This window comes from Eptesicus fuscus, chromosome 3 (assembly GCF_027574615.1).
Source record: "Eptesicus fuscus isolate TK198812 chromosome 3, DD_ASM_mEF_20220401, whole genome shotgun sequence".
Classification (NCBI taxonomy): domain Eukaryota; kingdom Metazoa; phylum Chordata; class Mammalia; order Chiroptera; family Vespertilionidae; genus Eptesicus; species Eptesicus fuscus.
In genome coordinates, this window is record NC_072475.1 from 112,130,271 (window position 1) to 112,147,397 (window position 17,127).

A 17,127-nucleotide genomic window follows, 5' to 3' on the forward strand; every position below is an offset into this window, starting at 1 on the left:
TGCCACACAATTTAGTTCCTCTCTGTATGTCCCTGGATCCTTTAAAGCTGCTGCCCCAGCACTGGAGCTCAGAGGAAGTGAGTCCAAGAAAGTCCATGTGCTGCCCCTTTAAGAGGAACTGCCTGGTTCTCCAGCAGCCTCCGTGTCACTCAGCCCCAATCCCTGCTGCGTTTTATAGCCTGAAGTTATGGGGACTTCTCTTCCCAGCTCCGGAATCCTGGGCAGAGGGGTCTGATGTGGGGCTGGGACCCCTTGCTCCTCATGGGAGGCCTCCTCTGCCAAGATATCCCCCCGATTAAAAAAAAAACAACCTGTGGGTGTCAGACCAGCTCATTCCATGCCTCCGCCCCTCCTACCAGTCTTGATGTGTTTTCTTCTTTACTCCTCTAGTTGTAGGACTTCCATTTAGCCAAATTTTAGGCAGTTCTGAATGATGGTGTTTCTGTATTTTAGTTGTAATTTTGATGTGGTTGTGGGAGGATCCAAGTATCAGCATTTACCTATGCCACCATCTTGGTTCCTCAGTTCTAAAACTTCTTTATTGGAGTATCCTTGGGTCCATATTCAAAACTTATTTTAAAAAATTACATGTAAAAATTTAACTACTGCCTGGTGTAGTGGTTTGATAGTTGCTTAGAAACAAATGTGGTGTGGAGATACACATTGATAATACCTGAAAGTGTTGACTGAGGTCCCAGAAAGAGAAGACCCAAAATGCAGAACCATAATACTGGGAAGAATTTCATGTATCATAGGTGGTTCATTCCACGGTGTCTTGATTGGGCACTGAAAACTACCAAGAAAAGCATTCATAATAGTCAGTGTCCCTAGTAAGAATCAGAGGAGTAACAATCTTAGAAAAAATGAAATAAACTGAAATCAACTTCCAAAAGTTTTAATACCTAAAGAGTCATTGACTTGTATCTCCAGGATTCAGTAAAAGCTGAGCTGGTGGATATACAATATTTTGCAGTGTGTGTATGTGTGTGTGTGTGTATTTGTGTGCATGTGCAAAAACGTTTTTTTACAATATTGTTAATAAATACATTGCAGTAAATTATTGTAAATTATTGGGGTAAAATATTGTTAATAAATACATTGGGGTAAATTATTTTTGCCTTTCACAGAGGATTTAATTATAAATTATAAATTGCCATTCTGACTAGTTGATTTATGTCCTAAAATATTTACTGGTTGAAAACATATTTTATCTGCCTAAAATTTTTAATGTTGATTTATCTGTGAACATCTATGTTGATAAATTGACCTTTTTGAAGTTGAAGACAATATTTATCCTTTTAAATATTATCTTTGAAAACTATGTTAGAGAAACTTTATTTTACATATAAGCTTTATATTAACATTTTTCAACAGCAAATAAATTTTTTTTTCTAATTCTTATTTCTTTTTCTATGTCAGGGATTTTTGCCGTCAGGATGACAGCTGTGATTATTACTTCAGTGTGGATGCAGATGTTGTTTTGACAAATTCAAGGACTTTAAAAATTTTGATTGAACAAAACAGGTATCATAAAAATTTAATCACAGTTTATTTGGAAAATGATCATTTTCTTCATCAGTGTGGACACACTGTAATGACATCTGTGGAATGAACAAATAGGAAGGAGCAAATTGAGGGAACTCACACTAAGTTATTTTCTACACCTTATAAACTTTCAATTCTAATTAACTAGTTTGCCTATAAGGAAATCAAATAGAAAATAACCTGATAACAATTACAACTTTTTATTGTTAGTTACAATCACAAATGTGATGTTTGTCTATTATATTTGTCCTATTTATCTATGTAAAGATGAGTAAAATTATGATATATCGGATGCCTATAAAATTTGGAATTTTAAATTTTTCTGTTGATATTTTAAAAGTAGAATTTCATAAAACTTTTTACCTAAAAACTTATTGCACACAGAGTTGTAGTTCTTAGAATTTGAAATTTCAGAGGTACAAATTACTTTATAGCCTGATCTGTGGTTTTATTTAGTACTGAACCACATCACTAGTCTATACCTATTTTCATTTAACTGAATTGAAATGGAGAAAAGACATCATCTGTAACAGCTTATAATGATGATATTAAACCTTCCCTTATTAATACTACTGCTACCACTACTAGTAGTATTAATACTTGTACTAATAGCCCACCTTTTTTATTTGTTATTGTTAATCCTCACCCAAGGATAATTTTTCCCTTGATTTTTAGAGAGAGTGAAAGGAAGTGGGGGGAGAGAGAAAGAAAGAGAGAAAGAAACATTGATGTGAGAGAGACACATCGATTGGTTGCCTCCCACACTCGGCCTGACCAGGGCTGGGGATTGAATCTACAACCCAGGTATGTGCCCTTGACCCTTCAGTGTGTGGGCCAATGCTCTAACCACTTAAAACACCAGCTAGGGCCTACCTTTAATGAGTGCTTATTAAGTGCCAGGTATGTTTACATATTAACACAATTATTTCTCATAACAGGTAGAATGGTTAGCAGTCGAATGTTAGTTACTGTTTTTATTTTTCCAAGTAAAATATATTAAAAATCTACTATGCTCTACTAACCCACTCTATCCTATATAATAAAAGCAAAATATGCAAATCAACTGAACGGCAGAATGACCTCGGTGGGGGGGCGGGGCTGGCAAGCAAGAGGCCAGTGGGCAGAGGGAGGGGACAGCGATGGGGGGGTGGCGATGACCAGCGGTAGTGTGATGGGGGCTGGCGCCATCCCCTGATCGTCCACCAGGTTGCCTCCCTCAGAGGGAGGCCACCAGCGACCGTGGCAGGGCAATTTGGGTCACGGCCAGCCACTCGCCGTCCCCAGATAGGCCCACCGGGGTCGCTCCTGCAGAGGGAGGCCAACGGTGGCAGTGGTGCAATGGGGGATGGGGCTGGCCGCTTGCTGCCCATGCCATCCCCTGAGCAGGCCGCCAGTCACCTCCCACAGAGGAGCGGGCCTATGCCATTAGTTGGACTTCCCCTGAGGGCTCCCAGACTGTGAGAGGGCACAGGATGGGCTGAGGGCCCCCCTCCCTGAGTGCACGAATTTTCATGCACCAGGCCTCTAGTGTATACATAATCTGTCAACTTAAAAATCTAAGACTTCTGAGCTTTAACCTGTATATACATAGTCCAAGTATATAGCTATTAATAGACACATATCTATCTACGATAATTATAAATTTCAGGTAGTTTTCACAATATATATAAATTTTCATCGTCATGCAAGGAAAAGCATATGGAAAAGAGTTGCAACGTATAATTCTTTTTTTTTTCAGTTTTTTTATTTATTTCAAGAAAAACAATGTTAAATATAATAATGTTACATGCAAAAACATTAATAACCCAAGAAAAAAATGATGTTAAATATGATAATATTATAAGCAATAAACACCAATTATTCAAGAAAAATGATCTTACAAATAATAATATTACATGCAATAAACATTAATATTTTGAGAATAAAAGGATTTTAAGTATAATAATATTACCAAAACTGTACTAACAGTGTATCACAAAAGTTGTAGGAAATACTAAAAATCTGCAAATAATAGGATTACTTCTATTATATTCTAGAATATTATTTCCCCTCTGGCTCTATTTTTGTTCATCATTTTATATTGTTCATTATATTCCACAAATGAGTGAGGTCATATGATATTTATCTTTCTCTGACTGGCTTATTATGTTTAGCATAATGCTCTCCAGTTCCATCCATGCTGTTGAAAATGGTAAGAATTCCTTCTTTTTTACTACAGCATGGTATTGCAATGAGTAGATGTACCCCAGTTTTCAACTGCTGATGGGCACTTAGGCTGTTTCCAAATCTTAGCTATTGTAAATTGTGCTGCTATGAACATAGGGGTGCATATATCCTTTCTGATTGGTGTTTCTGATTTCTTGGGATATTTTCCTAGAAGTGCGATTCCCTGGTCAAATGGAAGTTCCATTTTTAATTTTTTGAGGAAACTCCATATTGTTTCCCACACTGGTTGCAGCAGTCTCCATTCTCACCAGCAGTGCACGAGGGTTCCTTTTTGTCCATATCTTCACCAGCACTTGTCATTTGTTGATTTGTTGATGATAGCCGTTCTGACAGGTGTGAGATGGTACCTCATTATTGTTTTGATTTTCATCTCTTGGATGATTTGTGACTTTGAGCATGTTTTCCTATATCTTTTGGCCTTCTTTACATCCTCTTTCGAAAAGTGTCTGTTTAGATACTTTTCCCATTTTTTGGATTAGATTGTTTATCTTCCTTTTGTTAAGTAGTATGAGTTCCCTGTAAATTTTACAGATTAAACTCTTATCAAAGATACCATTGGCAAATATGTTCTCCCTCGCAGTGGGCTTTCTTGTTTAGTTGATGGATTCTTTTGTTGTGCAGAAGCTTTTTGTTTTGATGTAGTCCCATTTATTTATTTTCACTTTCGTTTCCATAGTCCTAGGAGCTGTATCGGTAAAGATATTGCTATGGCATATATCTGCTATTGTGCTGCCTATGGATTCTGCTAAGATTTTTATGGTTTCCCATCTTACGCTGAAGTCCTTTATCCATTTTGAGTTTATTTTTGTACATGGTATAAGTTGGTCTAGTTTCATTTTTTTTTGCATGTATCTGTCTAATTTTCCCAACACCATTTATTAAAAAGATTTATCTTAACTCCATTGTATGCTCTTGCCTCCTTTGTCAAATATTAATTGAACATAATGGCTTGGGTCCATCTCTGGGTTCTCTGTTCTGTTTCATTGGTCTATATGTCTGTTCTTGTGCCAGTACCAGGCAGTTTTGAGAACAGTGATTTGTAATACAGCTTGATATCTGGTATTTTGATCCTTCCAACTTTGTTCTTCTTTCTCCAGATTGCTACAGCTATTTGGGGTCTTTTGTTATTCCAAATGAATTTTTGGAGAGTTTGTTCTAGGTTTGTGAAATGTTCTGTTGGTAGCTTAATGGGAATTACATTAAATCTATAGATGGCTTTGGGTAGTATGGAAATTTTAATTATGTTGATTCTACCAATCCATGAACACGGTATATTCTTCCATTTGTTTATGTCTTCCTCTATCTCTTTTTCAATGTCCTGTAGTTTTCTGAGTATAGGTCTTTTACCTCCTTAGTTAACTTTATTCCTAAGTATCTTAATTTTCTTGTTGCAATGGTAAATGGAATTGTTTTTTCAGTTTCTCTTTCTGTGAGTTCATTATTGGTGTATAAAAAAGCCACATATTTCTGGGTGTTAATTTTGTACCCTGCTACATTGCCGAATTCATTTATTAAGTCTAGTAGTTTTTTGATGGAGTCTTTGGGGTTTTTTATGTACAATATCATATCATCTGGGAATATTGACAATTTTACTTCTTTTCCAATTTGGATCTTTTATTTTTTCTTCTTGTCTGATCGCTTATGGCTATCACTTCCAGTACTATGTCGAACAGGAGTGGTGAAAGTGGGCATCCCTGTCTTGTTCCTGTTCTTAGGGGAAATGGTTTTAGTTTTCACCCATTGAGTATGATGTTGTCTGTAGGTTTGTCATGTATGGCCTTTATCATGTTGAGATCTGCTCTTTCTATTCCAGCTTCCCTGAGAGTTTTTATCAAAAATGGGTGTTGGATTTTGTCTAATGCTTTTTCTGCATGTATTGATTTGATCATGTGATTTTTTCTTTGAATTTGTTTATGTGAAGTATCATGTTTATTGATTTGCGAATATTGTACCAGATTTCCATCCCTGGAATAAATCCCACTTAATCATGGTGTATGATCTTTTCAATATATTGTTGGATACAATTTGCTAATATTTTGTTGAGAATTTTAGCATATATGTTCATCAGGGATATTGGCCTGTAATTCTCTTTCTTCGTAGTGTCTTTGTCTGGTTTTGGAATTAGGATAATGCTGGCCTCATAAAACGAGTTTGGAAGTATTCCTTCCTCTTGAATTTTCTGAAATAGTTTTAAGAGTATAGGTGTTAGTTCTTCTTTGAGTGTTTGGAAAAACTTCCCTGTGATGCCGTCCAGACCTGGGCTTTTGTTTGGTGGGAGTGTTTTCAGTACTGTTACTATTTCATCAGTTGTTATTGGCCTATTCAAGTTTTTTTATTCTTCCTGATTCAGTTTTGGGAGATTGTATTTTTCTAGGAATGTGTCTATTTGATCCACATTGTCTAGCTTGTGGCATATATTTGTTCATAATATTTTCTTACAATCCTCTGTATTTCTGTGGTGCCCATGATTACTTCTCCACTTTCGTTTTTTACTTTACTTATTTGTGTCCTCTCTCTTTGTTTCTTGATGAGTCTGGCTAATAGTTTATCAATTTTGTTTATCCTTTCAAACAACTAGCTGTTGGTTTCATTTATTTTTTTCTTGTTTTTTAGTCTCTCTGTTATTTATTTCCGCTCTAATCTTTATTATTTACTTCCTTCTACTTACTCTGGGCTTTTCTTATTGTTCTCTTTCTAGTTCTTTAAGTTGTAAGGTTAAATAGTTTATTGCTAATTTTCTTGTTTTTTTTAGGTATGCCTGTAGTGCTATGAAGTTCGCTCTGAGGACTGCTTTTGCTGTGTCCCAGAGATTTTGGGTTATTGTTTATTCATTTTCATTTGTTTCCAGGAAGTTTTTTATTTCTTTCTTGATCTCATTGGTATCCCATTCGTTATTTAATAACATGTTATTTAGCCTCCATGTATTTGAATGTTTTCAGGTGTTTTTACTGTAGTTGATTTCTAATTTCATTCCACTGTGATCTTAGAAGATGCTTGATATAATTTCAATCTTCTTGAAATTGTAGAGCCTTTTTTTGTATCCTAATATATGATCTACCTTTGTGAATGATCCACGTGCACTTGAGAAGAATGTATATTCTGCCGAGTTGGGGTGAAATCCTATCTAATAAAAGAGTAATATGGAAATTAACCATCACTTCACTACACCCACAAGCCACGCCCACCAGCCAATCAGGAGCGAGTATGCAAATTAACCCAAATAAGATGGCTATGGCCACGGAGCAAGCAGGAAGCTTGGGTTTCCCCGGTAATGGAGGAAGCCAAGCTTTCCACACACCCTGGTTGGCCCAGGCCTCCACTCAAGTCTACAAAGTTTCAATTGTAGAAGATAAATAAATCCCAGATACCAAAGCCTCCACTTGGGTCGCCGGGGGGCATGGCCGGCCTGCAAATCACCACAGGCCCCTCGCCCAGGCCGCCCCATGCCCCAAGGGATCCCCCACCCTGATCCAGGACACCCTTCAGGGCAAACCACCCCTGCACCAGGCCTCTATCCTATCTAATAAAAGAGTAATATGCAAATTGACCATCACTCCAACACACAAGATGGCTGCCCCCATTTGGTCAAAGATGGCTGCCCTCATGTGGACACAAGATGGCCACCACAAAATGGCCAGCAGGAGAGGGCAGTTGGGAGGGACCAGGCCTGCAAGGGAGGGCAGTTGTGGGCAATCAGGCCAGCAGGGAAGGGCAGTTGGGAGGGACCAGGCTTGCAAGAGAGGGCAGTTGGGGGTGATCAAGCCTTCAGGGGAGGGCAGTTAGGGGTGACCAGGCTGGCAGAGGAGGGAAGTTGGGGGTGACCAAGCCTGCAGGGAAGGGCAGTTGCAGTGGACCCAGGCCTGCAGGGGAGAGCAGTTTGGGGGGACCAGGCTTGCAGGGGAGGGCAGTTAGGGGTGACCAGGCCTGCAGGTGAGGGCAGTTAGGGGTGACCAGGCCTGCAGGGTAGGGCAGTTAGGGGCAAACAGGCTGGCAGTGGAGCAGTTAGGCATCAATCAGGCTGGCAGGGTAGTGGTTAGGGGTGATCAGGCTGGCAGACAGAAGTGGTTAGGGGCAATCAGGAAGGCAGTCAAGCGAGCAGTTGGGAGCCAGCAGTCCTGGATTGTGAGAGGGATGTCCAACTGCCGGTTTAGGCCCGATCCCAGTAGGGCCTAAACCGGCAATCGGACATCCCTCAAGGTATCCCAGATTAGAGAGGGTGCAGGCTGGGCTGATGGACACACACTCCTATGCACAAATTTCGTGCACCAGGCCTCTCGTGTTCTATAAATGTCTATTAAATCCATCTGATCCAGGGTGTGCTTTAGAGTTTCTGTTTCCTTGTTAAGTTTTTGTCTGGAAGGTCTGTCCAAGGAAGTCAGAGGGGTGTTAAAGTACCCTCCTATGACTGTATTTTTGTCAGTTTCTTCATTAATGTCCTCTAGACGTTTTTTATATATTTAGGAGCACCTATATTGGGTGCATACATGTTTACCAGAGTTATATCCTCTTGTTGGACCAATCCCTTTAGTACTATGTAGTGACTTCTGTTGTCTCTTGTGATGGCCTTCATTTTAAAGTCTATTTTTTTGGATATGAGTATTGCCACTCCAGCTTTTTTTTCTTTTCCATTTCAATGGAAAAATTTTTTCCATTCCTTCACTTTCATCCTGTGTGTCTTTTATTTTGAGGTGGGTCTCTTGTAGACAGCATATAGTTGGGTCATGTTTTTGTATCCATTCAGCTACTCTACACCTTTTGTTTGGAGCATTTAATCCATTTACATTTAGGGTTATTATTGAGAGGTACTTATTTATAGCCATTTTAATTCTATATGGATAGTTTTCTCTCTGTGTTTCTTCTCAGCAATCTCTTTAGCATTTCTTGTAATGCTGGCTTGGTGGTGACGAACTCCTTTAGTGTTTTGTTTTGTTTTTTTTTAATCTGGGAAGCTCTTTATTTGAAATTCTATTTTGAATGATGGCCTTGCTGGATATAGTAATCTTCATCTCAGATCCTTGCTTTTCATTGCCTTGAGTACTTCATGCCATTCCCTTCTGACCTGTAGAGTTTCTGATGAGAAATCAGGTGTCATCTTATGGGAACTTCTTTGTAGGTAACAGTTTTCTTTTCTCTTGCTGCCTTTAAGATTCTCTCTTTGTCTTTAACTTTTTGCATTTTAATTATGATGTGTCTGGGCGTGGGTATGTTTGGGTTCTTCTTGTTTGGGGTTCTCTGTGCCTCCTGAACTTGTGTGACCTTTTCCTTTACCTGGTTAGGGAATTTTTGTACCATTATTTCTTCAAACACCTTCTCTATGCCTTTCCCCCTTTCTGCCTCTTCTGGCACAGCTGCTATTCTAATATTGTTAGGTTTCACATTGTCCCACAGCTCCCTTAAGCTGTCCTACTGTTCTTTGTTTTTTGTTTTTTTTTTTTTATCTTTGGTTGTCTAATTGAGTGATATTTACGACTGTCTTCTAATTCAGTGATCTGATCCTCAGCTTCCCCTAATCTGCTGTGTATTCCTTCCAATGTGTTCCTTATTTGTGTTATATCATTCTTTATCTCACACTGTTCTTTTTTCATAGATACTATATCTTTTTTCATGCTGTTGAGCATTTTTACCATCATTACTATGAACTCTGTTTCAGATAAATTTCTTATCTCTGCTTCACTTATCTCTTCTTCTGGAGAATTCTCTAGTTCTTTCATTTGGGGATTTTTTTGTTTCCTCATTTTGGTTGTCTGTTTGGGTTTGTGACTATGTTTTAGGTAGATCCTCTACACCTCTCAATCTCCAGTGCAGAATAGTGTTAAGGGCTGGATCAGGCAAAGACTCAAAGCCTCCAGAGATTGCCTCTGTCTACAGATTAATAGAATTCTGTCTTGAATTGCCTCCAGGCAATCATCCTCAGGTGTAGTGAGAGTTTTTCAACAGGGTGGGGCAGTAGCTTCTGCCTGGAGGCTGATTGTTACTTTTAATTTCTTAAGTTGTCTCAGGGCAAGGTGTTTTCCTACAGGGTGTGTCAAATGTCTTCCCTCCAGGCAAGGCAGATGTCTATGTGGGAAAGATGTCCTCTGATGTGGAGGGAGTGACAGCCCAGGAAACTTGGGGTGTCTGCCTTCTGAGTTCTAGCCCCCGAATTCCAAGTTCTGGGTTCTGCTCTCACAGCTCCAGTCCACTTCACCCCCCTTTGCCATAGCACAAGGTGGGTGGCTCCACAGGGAATTTTTGTGCATTGGCCCTTCAAGAGGGTGCCAGAACTTGCAGGTGCCACTCAATGGAAGACAGCACCCCACTGGTTTTCACAGCTAGATGTTATCTGAGTAACTTCCTCAGTTTGGTGCTCTCTGCTGGGGAGCCCAGCTTCGAGATTGGATCCCAGAGTTCCCAGTGGCACCCTTCCCTGCCACAGCTGAGATATCTCTCCAGGACTTCAGTTGCTGTCTGTGGGTGCCCAGCCAGCCCTTTCGTGCCTCTACTCCTCCTACCAGTTTCTATGTGGTCTCCATACCTTCGGTCCTTGAGTATAAGGATTCTTTCCTGTGAGGTTTTCGTTGATTATTCAGGAAGCCTTTCTGTATTTCAGTTGTTATTCCAGCTTCTTCCTAGGAGCATGTCCATGCAGTATCACCTACTCTGCTGCCATTTTAATCCCTCCTGTTTAATTCTTAAAACCCGGTGGAATTCAGTAACATTTTCTTGAAATTGCCATGTTAATTTCTCCTTAATTTGATTTAAATTTAATACTGTAAAATATACACTAGGGGCCCAGTGAACGAATTTGTGTACCTTGAAAGGAACTGTGGGTCGCGAGGCTGCGGTGGGCACAGGGGCGGTCTTGGCCCATCCTCTGTGCCCCTGCCTGGATCCTCCCCCCACAGCCCTCAACCCGCCCTGTTTGCTGCTCCCGTGCACTGACAGCACTGACCCGCTCACACCCGCTGACAGCATGGAGCGATTGGAGCACCATCAGTGGGTGCAAGCGGCGGCTGCTGCCCTGATAGCCCCTCAGGCGCAGGGGGAGGAGAAGACCTCAGGGGCGATCGGAGCCGGCAGTAGCCGCCCACACCCGCTGATGGCACCAAGTAATCGGGAACGGTGCTGGGCGCTGGCAGCGGGTGTGAGCGGTGGCGCCAGCTGTGTGCAAGTGTGTCTGGTGCCAGCAGTGGGTGTGAGTGGCAGCTCCAGTACTGGCATCAGGTGCGAGCGGGGCCATTGCTGGCAGCGGGTGCAAGAGGTGGCTGCCAGCCCCGTCGCCCCTCAGGAGCAGGGGGAGGTGGAGAAGCCCTGAGGGGCGATGAAGGCTGGCAGCCACTGCTCATACTCACTGATGGTGCCAAGTGATTGGGGCCGGCGCTGGGCGCCGGCAGCAGATGCGAGCAGCGACTCCAGTGCCAGCAGTGGATGCGAGTGGGGCCGGCGCCGGCAGCAGGTACAAGCACCAGGTGGGAACGCGGCGCACGGTAGCAAAGAATTTTCAGTAGCCACTAGAGGCTTGTCCCGATGACAGGAAATGGCACCCCCACTCACCTGCTCCGCCATCCTGCTGTCTCTGATGCCTGCCATGTTCCACAGCTCTGCTGCCTGCTGCCGATGCATGCCATGTTCTGGGCGCACCCCCTGGTGCTCAGTGCATGTCATAGCAACTGGTAGTTTGGTTGTTCCACCGTTCTGTCTATTTGCATATTAGCCTTATATTATATAGGATATGCTTTTAATAAAATTTAATGTTTTTATTATATGACACTTGGTAGGTATTTATTAATTCTATAGTAAATTGTTAATGAATTCATATACATATTTAACATATATCCTTCTTACTATTAATCTAATGCTTTAAACCTTGTCAATTATAAAATTTTCCTTATAAGTAAAGAGTCAATAAAACTTTGGTTATTTCTCCAGTTTCATAAATTTCTGTTAATTATCTAAGGATTCGGTTAACATGATATGCACCTGCATCCAAGCATGTAGTTTCCATAAAGCATTGACATAGACCAAGACTCTTGCAAGATTTAGTAGACCTGACTGAAGGCTAGAGGGTCAGGGGATGGGTCACATCTTAGGGCATGTGGCTTTCCAGCATCTCATCAGTTCTCTTGTTCCTCTCCTCTTCCTATCTCTGCTTTTGACTGCAGTGCTCCAAATTTTACTCCTTTAGTTATTTAGTCTCCCAGCTGTTATTCTTTTTTTTTTTTTTAATCCTCACCTGAGGATATGTGATTTTAGAGAGAGACAGATGGAGAGAAAGAAAAAACAATGAGAGAAAGAAATATTGATTGGTTGCCTCCTGTAACCAAGTGAGTTCGAACTCGAAACCTGGGTATGTACCCTGACCAGGAATTGAACCTGTAACCCTTCAATGCATGGGACAATGAACCAATCAACTGGACCACACTGGCCAGGGCCCCAGCTTCTATTCTTGTATTCCCATGCTCAAAACCATTGAGGCACACTTCAGGTAGATTTTGATTTTCAACATTTCTTTTCCCATCCATCTTTGGGAGGCAGCTGAGATTTTAATTACAAGATTTTTTTTCTATTAAATATTTGTTCTTCTCAGTTATTAACATTGAATTATCATTCTTAAACATAATATATAGTTTCTAATTTATCCACGTATTTTAAACAAATCAAAGTATAAGTGTTTCTGGTTAATATTTCATTATTAATAGGAATCAGGAAAAATAAACCAAAATTATTAATTGCATATTGTGTATTTTATAGACTAAGTTTTATTTTTTTATGGTAAGAGAAAGGTAACGCCTGGTCTTCACAACATTGGCGTGTTGTGAGAATAGTTTTTTTTGTTTTGTTTTGTTTTTTGTGGAGAACAGTTGGTGCATAAGCTTTCTCTTGGAGAAGTTTTGTGAGCTTTTCTTAAAAATTGTGAGGTACCACTGCAGGGCACAATACATTAGAAGTAATTTTAGAAGAATGTCAGATTTTGTGAGCTTATTTGGAAAATGTTGACACGTTGTAAATTAGATTCCCCTAAGAAGATATGTGACATGTTTTGGATTTGTAACATGCTTTTCTCAAAGGGACTATTTCCTGGTAGGTGGTTAGCGTGCTATGGCAGTTATCTACTCTTTCATTTTCTAGAATAGTTAAAGGGCCAGAAAAATGTTTCATGTTGCCAGGGTTAGCACAACCCATTTTAAAAGCTGTAAAAATTATAAACATACTTTATTTTTTTATTTTATTTTATTTTTTAAGGTATTACAAATAGTAGCACATATGTCTTTTTTTTTTTTTCCCCCCTATTGACCTCCCCCCGGACTCCCTTACCCCTCAGCACTTGCCCTCAGGACTTAACTTTAGGAAAACTGACCTATGTACAAGTATTTTATACCATCATCATTCATTTTTTGTTCAACAGATATTTATTGGACACCTTAATGCACCATGGACTATTATGAAATATTTGATTTTATATATTATAGTTTCTGAAATACTTAAGTAATTAAGATAGTCTCACCTTTTTGGACATAAGAAAAGGACTTTTAAAAAGTCCTTTTTATACTTTTATTCACATTTTGAGTTACGTTTGTTACTCTTTTTAAGAAATATCACTAAAAATCAGCAGTGTACTCATTTAAGAAAAAGTGTCAGGAAAAGCAATTTCTCTATTTTACTTTTAGTTTTATGGACTAACTACATGTTTGTTAAATGAACTTGAATGTTTCTATGTCATGCTAAGTTCAGAACCCTAATTCTGTGGTGATTAAAACAAATAGTTACCTGGATTTTTTTTTCTTTTTCTTTAGAAAGATAATTGCTCCTCTTGTAACTCGCCATGGAAAGCTGTGGTCCAACTTCTGGGGAGCCCTGAGTCCTGATGGCTATTTTGCTCGATATGAAGATTATGTGGATATTGTTCAAGGGAATAGAGTGTAAGTTAGTTAATTTAATCTTTTAATGTAAAATACCATGAGGTAGAGATGGGGCTTGTTAATATTACTTGAATTTTATTTTTTTTTACTATTCAACTTTTTTCTTTATGTTTAATGGAAATTTGGGAACCGGGGAATGACTTGGGTCCTGACATATTAGTGTAAACAAGTATTTTACAAAAAATGTTTTTAAAATTCTGAATCTTAAAAAGAACAAACTCATAGTTGTGGGAAATTCTAATAAACAATATATGGTTACATGGATAGCAATCTTATGATTGATTATTAGAAGAGTAATATTCTTCAGTTAAAATATTAGAAAGCAAATTTAGTTTAACTAATTTATTTTGTGACCAGGATGAAGGTTGTTTTGATAGCTTTTAAAATTTATAAATGAACAAACAAAAACAAGACTCAGAATCATTTCCTATTGCAGGTATTTTCTGTATTAAATATTCTACTTTAAAAATCAATTTCTTCACTAATATCTGAATTCAATTTCTAGAATTTGAAAAGAATATACTTGTTACAAAGTGTGGGTATGATTGATATTTTTTCCTGAAACAATAGTTATTTAAAATAGATATTTTTAAAACTAACAGTCACAATTGAAATAGGTTTTTTTTGCTAAGGTAATATTGCAGGAGACTGTCATTCTTTTTCATACGGACGATGGACCAAAGTGGCTGAGACATAAATACTTTGCCTAGTTTCTCAAATATGTCAGCCCAATTGAAAAGGAAAACATTTTTTCATAACTAAAATATGTGCCCTTAAATTTAGAAAGAAAATCATATACATACTACTTGTTCAACAGTTGAATGTTAAAAAGATGTTGTTTGTGAAAATAGTAATAGTAAATTTGAGTGATATAAATATGATGAAGGCTTTTGTTAGCTGCAATTAAGAAGCAGATAGCTGAGAAAATGCTAAGATTATATTCTGTTATTTCAAAGTACTTATTGTCTCTAGGATTATTTGTATAGACCATATGCCTGATAGTGCCTGTGGGTATAGTAGAAATAAGAGTTCACAGAAGTAGAATAGAAAATTCATGTTTTATTTAAGTTGCTGTATAAACGTGATTTTCTCTCTAACCTCCTGTCATTGTCTAAAATGTGAGAATAAGAAGGTAGAGCCCTGACTGAGCAGTGGTTAAAGCATTGGCCCGCGGACCAAAGGGTCATGGGTTCAATTCCCGGTCAAGGGCACATACCTGGGTTGCAGGTTCATTTCCCTGCCCTAGTCAGGGCTTGTTCGGGAGGCAACCAATCAATGTCTCTCTTACATTGATGTTTCTCTCTCTCTCTCTCTCTCTCTCTCTCTCTCTCTCTCTCCCTCTCCCCCCTCCTCCCCCTCTTTCCCTCCCTCCCTTCCACTTTCTCTAAAAAAAGAAAAATCAATGGGAAAATATCCTCAAGTGAGGATTAACAAAAAACAAACAAAAAAAGGTAGAGATTTTTAATCTAGTTAATACACGTGTACATTCCTTCTTCATGTACAAAAACTGCATGAAGGAATGACATGACAAATTTGTGTGTGTTTTTTCTTTATTTTTTATGACCATTTATCTTAAGGCTCATCTAGTAAGAAAAAAATGATATCATATTTTTTTAATATGTAATTTTTTTGGTCAAGATCTTCCCTTTCTGTTCTCTAAAGGCAACAGGCACATATATCCCTTCAGGCGAATCCTTTCTTATACTGTTCTTATGAAGTCAGTCATATTGAGAGTGAGGAGATGGGTCTGTGGGAAGAATGAAGGACAAAATAATGTACATCCCATTTTCTTCTGATTATATTTCTTCATATCTTTCCTTTTTAACAAAATTTGAGATGGCTTAATGAATTTCAAGAGGATATATTTTAGGAGGATTTTAGCCTATATTGAGTAGTGTGCTGGTAAATGTTTAACAGCTGGTTCTTGGGGTTGGAGGATGTCCTGGTTTATAGTGTTTGCCAATTTCTAAGGTGTAAATACTTCTACCATGGCTGATTTCAAGCTTCTAGTGTGAAGTCACTGAGCATAAACTTAGTGAAGTTACAAGTCATCACTGGGGAGCCAGTGTAAACTAGCTCTGGAAAACCAGTTGTATGGCATTATTTTTTTCTATCAAACTGCTGAATCTTAAATGCAAACACCTTCTGTACAACAGAATATTATACTCTAACTGTAACAACTGAGGGTGACAGTCAAAATGCCAAACATATATCAACCTTAAAATAAAGTTTCTCTAGGGAGGGTAGTGATTTACCTCATAGCAATGTAGTTTATACCAAACTAGAGGCCCGGTGCACGAAATTCATGCATGGGGGATGTGTCCTAAGCCCAGCCTGCACCCTCTCCAATCTGGGACCCCTTGGGGGATGTCCGATTGCCAATCCCCGTGCGATCGGGCCTAAACTGGCAGTCGGACATCCCTCTCACAATCCGGGACTGCTGGCTCCTAACCGCTCACCTGCCTGCCTGCCTGCCTGCCTGATTGCCCCTAACCACTTCTGCCTGCCAGCCTGATCGCCTCCTAACCACTCCCCTGCCAGCCTGATGACGCCTAACTGCTCCCCTGCTGGCCTGATTGCTTCCCAATGCCCTCCTCTGCTGCGACCCACCTCCTCTGCCTGGACCTGCCTCCTCCACGAGAGGTGGTGGAGACGCCGAGACTGGCCTCCTACGTGTGGCGCAGAGCCACAGGACCCCCACACCTCACCATGCAGAGCGGCCACCGGGCCCTGCCTCCGCTGTGCAGATGGCCATCTTGTGGCAGCCATCTTGTAAGAATGTCCGCGAGGGCATCACGTGAGGGCGTAACGCCACCTAGGCTTTTATTATATAGGATAATCTCATATATAGAATGTCCCAAAAATGTAAACACAATTTGCATAATTATAAAGGCACAGTTTGTACTTTAATTGCATTTTCAAACTTCCAGTAGCATTTTAGGATGAATTTCCTTTGTTTAAAACTTAGTCTGGATGAAAAGAAAGAAACATCAATTCAACTATCAGCTGTTAAAGTGTGTGTACATGTTTTGAGGACAGGCTGTATAAATATCATGTATGGATATGTGTGTGTGTGTGAGTGAAATGGCATTAAATATGTTTGTATTTGCATGTAATTTGATTCAATAATTTATATATGTAATTTAAAACATATAAGTCATTTATTTTTAAAACAAAAATAAAACTTTAAGTATTTTATATTTGTGGTATTTTGGAATGTCTTCTCTTTACTTTCAGAGGGATATGGAATGTCCCATACATGGCTAATGTGTACTTAATTAAGGGGAAGACACTTCGATCAGAGATGAATGAAAGGAACTATTTTGTTCGTGATAGACTGGATCCTGACATGGCTCTTTGCCGAAATGCTAGAGAAATGGTAGGGTATATGATGATGGCTTGTTCGGTGTTCTTAGAAAATGGCTTGCTTTACCAATTGATGTGCTATTTTCTTTTG

General features: G+C 39.3%; 1 protein-coding gene across 2 annotated transcripts in view; it reads left to right on the forward strand.

Annotated features, from left to right (window-relative positions):
* The window catches only part of PLOD2 (procollagen-lysine,2-oxoglutarate 5-dioxygenase 2), a 253,440-nt gene that overhangs the window by 212,299 nt on the left and 24,014 nt on the right, over positions 1-17,127 (forward strand). For both annotated transcript variants that reach the window (XM_054714121.1, XM_054714122.1), the window contains exons 11-13: positions 1,420-1,524; positions 13,545-13,670; positions 16,908-17,049. In XM_054714121.1, coding sequence (XP_054570096.1) covers positions 1,420-1,524; positions 13,545-13,670; positions 16,908-17,049 — 373 coding nt within the window. The remainder of the gene's footprint in view (positions 1-1,419; positions 1,525-13,544; positions 13,671-16,907; positions 17,050-17,127) is intronic.